This window comes from Python bivittatus, unplaced genomic scaffold, assembly GCF_059951505.1.
Source record: "Python bivittatus isolate LINGU-HERP-01145 unplaced genomic scaffold, Pbiv_v1 ctg000700_np1212, whole genome shotgun sequence".
Taxonomy (NCBI): Eukaryota; Metazoa; Chordata; class Lepidosauria; order Squamata; family Pythonidae; genus Python; species Python bivittatus.
The window spans coordinates 79,309,699-79,320,564 of record NW_028277098.1 but is presented as its reverse complement, the minus strand read 5'-3'; the positions used below and the strand labels follow the sequence as shown (position 1 = coordinate 79,320,564).

Sequence of the window (10,866 nt, the reverse complement as noted above, 5' to 3'; positions counted from 1 at the left end):
ACTTCTGTGTGTGTGTGTGTGTGTGTGTGTGTGTGAGAGAGAGAGAGAGAGAGATTGATTGATTGATTGTTGGCAGAATTCTTTCCCTATAGTTTATTACGTGTTCAGGTCAACACACCAGATACCGTAATTCTGAGTGCAAAAGTTTTATTTAGCACACAAGGTAGCACTGAGCATGGCTGGTCTCATGCAACTGATGCAATAGTGTTTTATAAACAAGTATAAACTACTAGTCTGCGCATGTCTTCAAGTTTTACTTTCCTAATAAGGAATCCTAATAAGGAAGAACAGGAAGGCCTGGCGCAATATGGTTCATGGGGTCACGAAGAGTCGGACACGACTTAACGACTGAACAAATAAGGAATAGCCTGTTCTCTCTGTTCTAATTGGCATACCTTATCTCTGTAGCTACGAGGGTAACATTTGCCCTTACATTCCTTTCTAATCTATGCGTGTGACTCTCCTACTTCTGTGTAATGGCAAAGCACTAACTCCCCTTCTAAAATGGCATTGGCTTAGCTTTTTAATAACTACTTTCTAGCACTTATATAATTCTCATGACTGATGGGTTTCTCTTCTCATACACACATCTTTCTCCTCACTTCATGCTTTGTCCATCCTCTCCCGCTGCATCTCAAAAACTGAACTGTGAAAAAGCTTTGTTTCACAGGACCTTCGTATCCAAGAAGAATGATATGGTCATGAGTTACTCTTAATGCAACAGCGGTCCCTACTGGCTATATAGGGAGTAACGTTGCTCCTCTTTCTACTGAGGTCTGTGTGACAAGAGGCTCGGTTTGTCCGCTCGGGGGTGGAGTATGGAAATAAGAAAAAGCGGCAGGGGAGAGCAATCTAAATAACGCAGGCGTTAAAATCGCGCTCCGCGAACTGCAAGCGCTGTTCGAAAGCACGCAGAGGTTTTCATGGAGGGCCACAGAAAAGCGTCCCCAAAGTTACGAGAGGCTGTTAGAAGTGAAGCTCCCGCCACGGGCGGGTCGGTGGCTTACGGCATTCATTGGGATTTATAAACCCAGGACTTGAGGACAGTCCCCAGCAATCGAGATGCAGCGAGCGCTGGAGAAGTGGGCGGCGGCGGATGTGTGTGCGCCACTAACAGTCTTACAACTCCTCCTTTCAACCGCTTGTAACTGTCGCCACTAAAGTGGGACCGTCCATCCGCTGCGCCACTCGGGCCCACGCGGGCGCTTTACAAGCTCGCCTTCGCTCGCGCACCCCTCGGCACTACGTTTAAAATCTGGGAGCGTGTTATGTCTCGACCTCCGAGTGCGCGGGCTGAGCGGAGGTATTTAAGCAGCCAGCTCGATCCGAAGTTAAGTGAATAATGACGAAAATTACTATTTTCAGCTGGAAATGTCTGTTAGCGCTTTTAGAAAATTTGATCTAATAATGGCCCCCCTGGAAACCTTGCATTTTTGAGACTTTCATGCTCATAGCAGGGGGCTCTTCTCTCTGCGTTGCGCAGTTTAACTGCAATCTCTTATTATTCTCCGGTTGAGGAAGGGTGAAGATTGTTTTCCTCCCTTCGTTTTATTTCTCTCCTGCCCTGCCCCCCGACCACACGTAACCAGCAGTGCCTTATCACACGAGAAACGACTACCTTGGCTCGCAGTTTCCGTGTGTCGCTTCCTGGGCTCCGGCTGGAGCGGAGAGCGGCGCTTACCCATCCCTTAGGCGGTGGGATACACGCCGCGGCACGCGCGCGCAGGGGGAAAACAAACCAGTCTTTCAATTGATTTTGCTTTGAGAACGTTCCAATTCCCTCTCCACGCGAGCTGGGCGTCCGGTATAGAAACGTCTTGTTAATGACTCGCATTTCCCCGCCCTCCAATCGCCTAGTGCCAAAACAAAACGGAATGCAGAATGGGTTTTTTTCCGATAGTGAAGCAGACAGCAAGTGGCGACTGATGCGTGGTGCTTTCTCTTGTTTATTGCCCTCTGCTCGCCTTCTCTCGCTCCTTCCCTCTTTATGAGCCGGAGAGGGAGAAAAGGCGAGCGTTAGGACTCGGGGGAAATCTCCCCCTTTTTCGCTTCTTCAATCAGCTTGTCCTGCTCCTCAGATCAGGGATAGCTGAGGCTTCAGCCGTGTTCGGGAGATCAGCTCCAGTCCCAACTCTTCGGGTTTATCAATGCAAGAGATGTTTGCAGGACGCACGGAGAACCGGGTCTGCTGCTGCTGCTATTGCCGTGGGAAGGGCATGTGAACTCCCTCAAAGAATGACTAGGATTGCTACGTTTGCCATTCTCTTGCAGCTGTTGCAAAGAACCCGGGGACAAGTCTTTGCAGGTAAGCGGCGCCCGGCTTTTGCGGGGAGCGCGGGTAGAGCTTTTTTGTATGAGAGCAGTGCTTTGCTTTGAAGTAAACCAGTGGTTCTAAGGCGACGGGGATTGCGTTGCGATGTCTCGTGTATCTTCTGCCTTCTGCCTCTCTCTCTCTCTCAGTAAAACTGGATCATGTCGCCATTCGCTCCATGGCTAAGTTCCTGGAGGTCCTTGGTTTGTGTCGCCTGCCTGTGGTGCCTTAGGTGTCAGGGAGTTTAATGGCTAAGGTCAAGATAACACCTTACCACGAGCAGTTTGGTGAAATACTTTCCATTTCCCTTATCTTAAAGACAACAAAAGCATCCCTTCAGTGCAATCCTATGCTCATTTACCTGGGTTGGGATTAATTTCCATGGAGCCCAGCTGGAAACAAACAAAGGTATCTGAAGTCTTTTGTTTCACACTAGAACTGGAATATCCAAATAAGTGTGCTCTCTTTCCATGTGGCTTGGTCTTTCGTTCCTTCTTTCTTTCTTAGGAACCTTAGTGATGTGCCATTATTTTTAGCCACAGGAAGCTTAAATGTTGCGCCTTATATGATACTGAAGGCATCTTCTCTTTAGAGTCAAGACACTCAAGTCCTTTTTATAGCGAACAGTTGGTCTCCATCAAAGGAAAAGGAGAAGCACCAAGCATTTAAAAAATGTACATCAGGATCCTTTAACTCAAAACTTGGCCAACAGAGTTAGACTTTATTGGGTGAATTGCCTCTACAGCCCTCTCCATTAATCAGCTAACCTCTTGGGATCTAGAGAGTTGGATAAACTTGCACTGGATGGTTGACAACTTCCATTTCCAGTTGCCAATAGTTGTCACTTTAATCTGGAAGGAGTTTGTGTTTCCCAGGGCATGGAGCTAAGGAAAAAAAAAAAGATTCTGAAAGCCTTTTGGAGTCTACTTCCCTTTGCTATCCTCTCTGATAATTTTTGCTCTAATGAACCATACACCCCATGTAGGCCAACTATATGTGAGTCTTACTTTATCCTACTAAGGAATGTGTCAGTGTGTGTATCTTAAATCATCATTTTTGTTTGGTGGGATTGGTATGTTTGTAATTCAGGAAATCTATATTTATATTAAAATGTCTGTGTGGCTGAAATTCCTTTATGCACACTATAGGCAAGGTATAGCTGTTTGCATATTACACATTTCCAAGGTTGGTTCCTCCTGGAACTTTCAACTTTGAACAGTTAAAAGGACAGTCTGTTCTTTCAACATTTTCAGCTTTTCTAAATATACTCATATGAGGATCCTAAATAAGCAGGGAGTTCACAGTTCAAATGCCTGAAACAACACTTTTTATTTTAATAGAAACTTTTTCATTAAATACCTATAAATGGAGAAATAGTGAGCATAGAAGTGGTCTTATTAAGCACTATAAAGCACAGAATGGCATGGATTGTGTTCCCTTTAATGTAATGGCATCTATATAATGCCATGTAAGATGACAAGGAATGGAATCTTAGATTTGGGCTTTTTTAAAAAAGGGAAAGATCAGTTAATGACCACTTCCTGTGAGGGGGGAGATCACTTATAGTGCTATACATGTCTACTAAGAAGTAAGACCATTCCAGGTAAATGTGTGTAAGATTGCAGATTAAATATCTTCTTCATTGTTAGCAAACAGTATTCATGAGTAGAGCATTTTATAAATATGTGAACTTGAAACAAGTTGTGTTCCATATCAACTTGCAAATTTAAGGGTTCCTCATTCATGTGATGGGTTTGTGCATCATGCTAAGCCATCGCTTATTTAATTATGGTTTATTGAATAAATCACAATTGGCTAGTTTGTACAACTGGCAAAGCCACAACCACTGGTTCACCAACCAATAGTTTCTGGGTTCACACAACCCAACAATCCCAAACTAAAGAAATGTGGCTTAGTGTAATATGTGAGAACTCAAACTGTACATTTAGGATTGTTATATGAAACCTAAGGTTGCATGAAAACCTTGACTATGGTGAATGTTACAGTCTCTGATTCTCAACTTAAATTCTTGATAGAGGCTTTGTATGATGATGAACATAACAGACCTTTACTTCTTACTGTTGCACTAGAATCAATAAAACTTCTTTAACATTTATGCATTGCCACCATGAGTCTTTCCAGATGTTCTGCAGAAGGTACAAGTGACAATTATCTAGTTTGACTAAATAGCAAGAAAGAAAGAAAAAGAAGGGGAAAGGTGCCTATTCAGGTTTCATTTTTAAACAGTAGCATTGTGATTTGATGCTCAAAACAAATTTTCAAATGGTATATGGACAGATATGAGAATATAGGCATTATTACAATTTTTAATTATAAACTAAAAGTGGATTGGGCAACAAAGATTAGCAAATGGGTTAGAAGCTTTCATTTTCTCTGTTTATTAAGGAAGAAGACTATGTGAGTCAGAATGTCAACTTTCACCCCTTTTAGTACTTTGCTGCTGAAAAAATAAGGAATACAGTATAGGAATAAACATGACTTGGTGTCTAGTTTTATAAATGAGATTATAGAGAATGTTGCTTCTTTCACCTTCAAGGTTATACTTAACTGCTGAAGATTTAATGCCTTGCAACCAACTTGCATGGCTAATACTCAGATAATGAAAGAAAAGACAAAACTCTGTACTCTGATGGATTTTAACGTTAAAAGTACATGAAAGCTGCTTTTGCAACCTATGCACTTCAACTGTTGTCCATCAGATGGTGCTGCCTTCACAGCTGTTTCAGCGTCATTATAGACTGGCACAGGACTTTGCCATTCATCTGTGTTTTCAGGACCTTTATGTATACGGTCAGTGTTTTTTCAAAATTTCCAGGGTATCCACTTGGGTGAAAGCTGGCTATTAGTTTTTTTTTTTATTTTGTTTTTAAAATAGTGACCCAGAGCACTGCACAGATATACACACAAGAACTGTCCTCCCATCTCTGCACCTAGGTTGACTGACTAAAGACTGACAACTCACACATAAATATAATGGCTAAGTTTTTGGTTTGGGTTTATTACAGCATGTGCGCTCAACCACTGTCATTTGTATACCATTGTTTTGCATTTTGTTTGAACTGTGGGCATCCATGGGGGGGGGAAGGGGAAGGAATACAGTAAGTGATATCACATTTGCTATCATGCAAATAATGTGATGATGACATAATTGTAGCTTAGATTCCTGTAGTATGAATCCAACTACTGTGGCTTTGTCACAAATAATGGTTAAAACAACTATGGCTTTCCATGAGGTGTAAACCAGTGAAGATATATGTAGTCTTCACAGAGGCTTTCAAATATTCTTCCTCCTAACCACCTTATTCCAAACAAGGTTGGTTTCTACAAAACTTCTGTGCAGTACTGAATATTTTTTGGCATCAGTTTCATCTGATACAAGGATAAAGTTTTTTGAACCACATATTTCATGGGAATGATTGGCATAGTACTGTTAAGCAAATTGCCTTCTCTACCATAACTGATCTTCTGTCATTGAGAAAAATTGTAGAACAGCTAAGATCAGTTCATGCCATGCCATGCCATGCCCTGGTTACCTCCCATATGGACTGTTGCAATGTGCTCTACACAGGACTCCCTTGAAGAGTATTCAGAAGCTATAGCTGGTGCAGAATGTGGTGGTGTGGGCAGTTATGGGTGCCTCTAGGACTGCAGATGTAACACCGCTGCTGCGTGAGCTGCATTGGGTCCCAGTCTGCTTCCGGGTCCAATTCAAGGTGTTGGTTATGACCTTTAAAGCACTTCATAGCATGGGCCCAGGTTGCCTGAGGAATCTTCTCATCCCCATTACATTGACCCATCCCACCCGGTCCAGCAGGAAGGGTATGTTACGGATCCCACACCTGGCGGGGTCCAGGAGGAGAGCCCTTTCTGCCGTGGCTCCTGCCCTCTGGAATGTTGTGCCCCCTGAGGTGAGATTGGCCCCCACTCTGCTCGCCTTCCGAAAGGGCATTAAGACCTGGCTCTGCCAACTTGCATGGGGACCCAATGGGGGTTGGCAGCACTTGGGGTGGCTGTTAGCCTGAGGATGCTCTCTCCGCTTTTTAATTTGCATTGCAATTTTAACTTTTTGGCTTAATTTTAACCTTTTGCAGTTTTTAACACACACACACACACACAAAATTTTATAGTTTTTATCTGTAATGCCGCCTAGAGTCACTTGTATAGTGGGGTGGGTGGCATATGTAAATTTGAAAAATAAATAAATAAAATGAATACCACACCACACCACACCACACCACACCACACCTGATCCATCTAGCCCATCATCCTTTTTTCCACAGTGGTTTGTTCCACAAACTATGTTCAACCATAGCATCTTGAATAAATCAAAATTGGCCGGGTTCCTGCAGTGTCCTAAGCTGTAAAATGTTTTACAAACCACAATGGTTGACTTTCCACAGCATGCTAAACTGAAAGCAAACAACCCCCATTTTGGCTTAGTATGTTACATGAACTGGAGATGTTTCTGGGAACATGAGGGGAGTAGCTGTGTGTTCCTCCAAAGCTTATAGTTATTGGTGTTGCTTTCAATAATGAAAACATAGGGTGTGTGTGTGTGTGTGTGTGTGTATTTTTTTCTGTACAAAGAGTTTCCATTTGTGTTTTTCAGTGGCTATTTGAAAATGATAGCTATCCTTCATTTGCCTTTTAAAACCACCTAAGCCAAACTTCATTATACTAATTTCTGATGGTAAATTATGTAAATTATATATTGTATTTTAAAAATATTTTTGTTTATCCTGAATTTATATCCACGTGTTGATTATAATCCTCAGTTCTAGCATTAACAATTTCCTGAAATATAGTTTGAAATATTTTTACTTGACTTCTTACAGTAGAGGTGAAAATAGATGCTTGTTCATATGCAACAATTAGCATGTACTTCCATATTAAGCATACCTGTGTCTAATGAAATATTTTGGGGTGATATTAAACACTTTAATACTAGACAAGATAATTCAAGGGACAGTGATGCAATATGGAGAGTTTGTATATATAGTCTGTATTTCTGTATTATTATTAATCTGTGATCAAAGATACTTGTGATATCTTGGGCATTTGGTTTTATGTTCTGAGCTTTCATCGCAGTGCAAGTAACAAAATGAAAGGGAGCAATTCATGTGCTGTTTACAGTGATCCAGCCTATTTAGTGGGAAGACCCTGGCAAAAATGTTTGAACTGAACTCTCTGAGATGGAGTCAGCCTTTGTCACCTAAAGATGGGAATACTCTTTCTGTCTGCTTGCAGGATTCTGGTGCAGCAAAGCATTTTTGCTGCTGGAATGCATGGAAATAGAAGTTTGGTCACTTTGGGCTCCCACTGCAGAGAGAGAGAGAGAGAGAGAGCGAGAGAGCGAGAGCACGAGCGAGCATGTTTTAATGTCTGGGGAGATCCCTGAACAGTAACACTGAGGGCAAGGATTGGATACCTTCTTCTCCTTTTTCCACTATGGGAGCAATTGCTTAAGAAATGTTGCTCCTGGCAAAGTAAATGGCCAAATTCAACCCTGTGTGTCTTTGTGTGTCTCTATGTTTAAACAACAATACTAGTGCCTACTTAGTCATGGTGTGAAATTGCAAGTTAACTTTTATCAGTTGCAATGATGCTGCTGATCTCATTGTTATGTACAGCTTTCATTCATAAATGAGGCAGTAATGGTAACAAAATCCAGCTACAGTGTTTTTGTCATTTGCCATCAGTAGTATGCTGGTCACTCGGTGAGACCATACTTTGAAATATTGTGGAATTGAATCAGTAGGGTTAGATAATTCAGTGGCTGGACTCACCTGGTACTCTGAGCCATCATTTGTTTTAGCGTTGGTTTGAATAAACCACAATGGCTGGGTTCAGATATGGCATGAATGCAGTAGTGCAAAAGCGCAGCCTAGGGATTGCATGCAGCCACTTCATGAAGGGTGTGGTATTAAAAAAAAAAGTCTTTTTGTTCTTTTGCAGGAAGCTAAAATTGGGCATGCAGTGCCCAATTTTAGAATGTGGCCCTCCAGCCAATGGAATTTCATGTTCTTGCATTAAGCTGTAAACTGTGATTTATAAGAATCTGGGTTTACACAATACATTAATATTTGGAATTGTTCTATGTATAATGAATAGTATATGGCAGGTCTTATGAATAAATAAAAACAGCCCAATCATATTATTGCTTAATGCAATTTGTTAATTCAATGCCTTGTTAACAATTACCATGGACATTTATCTAGGGAGAAATTTGTATGCTTGGGTTTGAATGCATGGAATTCTGTCATGTCAAACATGTAGAGTAGGATGGCAAATCATTTATGAGGACATTAAGCATTACCCCAGGCAAAAAGAACTGAAAGTTGAAGGAAATGGGGAAAAATCTGGGATATATTTAATTCCTTTTGCTTAGTTACTAGTTTCAGTATGTTGGTAGTGTGTAAAATAAATATCTATATGCCCTTTGTAAAAGGCTGTCCATAGCAGCTCCCATAGAATGGCAAGTTAACTCTAACTACTTTTTCATTCCTCTGGGAAGCTGTTAGCTGTACATGCTATTTTCCTTCTTGGCTCGCTTGACTTTTCTTCTTTCATGAAAGAATAATTAATGCTAACAATGTGTTTGGAAAAATTACCCTTTTCCTGTAACTGCGGGCAATTGGTCTGTCAGGGTGAAGGAAATTATTTTTGTATTTCCAATGTATATTGCATCTTCCATTCCGAGTTTACCCAGAATCACAGAACTGTTTTAGACCCATGGTTCTCAATCTTGCCTATCTTCAGTTCACCAAACACATTATCAAGCTACCTGGGTCCCACCAGATGGCAACCAGAAGTCCACTTTTTTCCCAGAGAAGGATGATGTTTATGAAGATACATGCTCTTATCACATTTATTATTTATAGCAAGTTTTTAAAAAAGTTTCAGTGATTTACCCTGTGCCCACAGAGATGACTACTGAGCCCCACCTGCATTTTGTGTACAGTGGAGAACCACTGTATTAAGCCATTACAGAATTCTGAAGTAGCCTTCCTTTAAAATAAGAGATCTCTTTTGGTTACCATGGAAACTACTGTGCTGCTAAAAAGGTAGGTACTGTAAGAGTTTTGTGGAACTCATGGAACAAGAATTGGGGCAAAGGTTATTCTTTTTTCTAGCAACTGCTATTTGTGACATTATATAGACCTTTTCCTGTTAATGGACTAAATAAGATAAATTGATTTTGCTTATTACAGCTTGTAGCTCCTCTGACTTTCCTTCTTTCATGATCAGGGAGTTTGTTTTTCACTTTTAGAATTGCTTTGTTGCCTGAGACAACTTTTCCTAGCAAAACTGCACTGAAGTAAAAAGATTTACACTAGAGAAAAATGGCATGTGAGCTGTGCAAAAGGTTGTGACATCTGTCTTTTTACTCTTTTGTTTCTGAGAGGTCTAAGGAACTAAGGAAGACAGTAAGGTGGTGGCTGTAGCTTTGGATGGAGAAGAGATTGCATCTGATGTACATTTTACTCCCAGATGACAACATTGAAGTACTTCTGTCCTGCTTGTAGGACAAAGCTGTGATTTGAGTCAGGATTTTTCCACAACTGTACATCAATCTGAAAATTTGCCTTCGTGTCTTCAAATACAAATGGAATGCTAAACAAAAATTATGTACTCTTCTCTAAATCCTGGAGAAAGAAATTCTTAATGGATTGACAAAGGATGAATCGTATCCTAATTCTCAGATATAATGCCTGATGCTTTTATGGTTCTATTGTACTTCCATTTAGCAATTGTTTCAATTATAGGACTAATAACACCAATGTTTTTCCCCATTTGAGACATTCTAAGGAAGACTGAGTGCTTGTGGATTGTTAATAGTTTATTATGTGTACCTGCTGAGAACCTATTCCAGAATTTCCTTTTGAGGAAGGTGCCTTCTTCCAGTTTGTGAACAGGTCCCCAAAATCAGTGTAGGAGAGGACATAGCTCAGAGATAGAACTTTGCATAAGAACTGAGACCTATTTATTTCTATAGGCAAAAGCTGAGTCTCCCAAACTGCAAGAAGAGGTAGATTGAACAACCACTCTGTATCAGGATAGATGTTCTACATTACAAGGACTCCATATAAAGTAACTGCGCACATCAAAGTTGGGCTGCTTTTCAGTTGCTGAGGGCCATTTTTAAAGTTGCTTAAAAAAAAAAATAGTGTGATGATGAACTGTTACCAGATAGGGCAGAATTTGGGATAGAATTTGTGCTTCTTTTGGGGGGTAGAGCAAAAAAACCCCTTTGTTTAAAGTACCCATTTTTATTTGTAGGCTGCTTATTTTCTTTTGCTAAGTGGCTGAAATCCCCTGCCAGCAAATTTCAGCATTTTTGAAAGATGCTAGAAGCCCCCCAAAACTGCTTAAGGATCACATGCAGCTACAAAGCATTCACTCTTGCTTTAGGTGAAAGAAACCATAATCCTCATTAAATATAAGTAGGTGGAGTATCCAATGTTTAGGATAATTGTTTCCCATCTTCCCTGCCAATAGCATTTCAGGAATAGGGCAGCTGAAGTTGGTAATTT

At 40.8% G+C, this 10,866-nt stretch overlaps 1 protein-coding gene across 1 annotated transcript in view; it reads left to right on the top strand.

Annotated features, from left to right (window-relative positions):
• The first annotated feature begins 1,478 nt into the window (after positions 1-1,478).
• Positions 1,479-10,866, top strand: part of PTPRT (protein tyrosine phosphatase receptor type T) — a 678,601-nt gene continuing 669,213 nt past the window's right edge. The window contains exon 1 of the mRNA XM_088154570.1: positions 1,479-2,305. Coding sequence (XP_088010696.1) covers positions 2,236-2,305 — 70 coding nt within the window. The 5' untranslated portion in view covers positions 1,479-2,235. The remainder of the gene's footprint in view (positions 2,306-10,866) is intronic.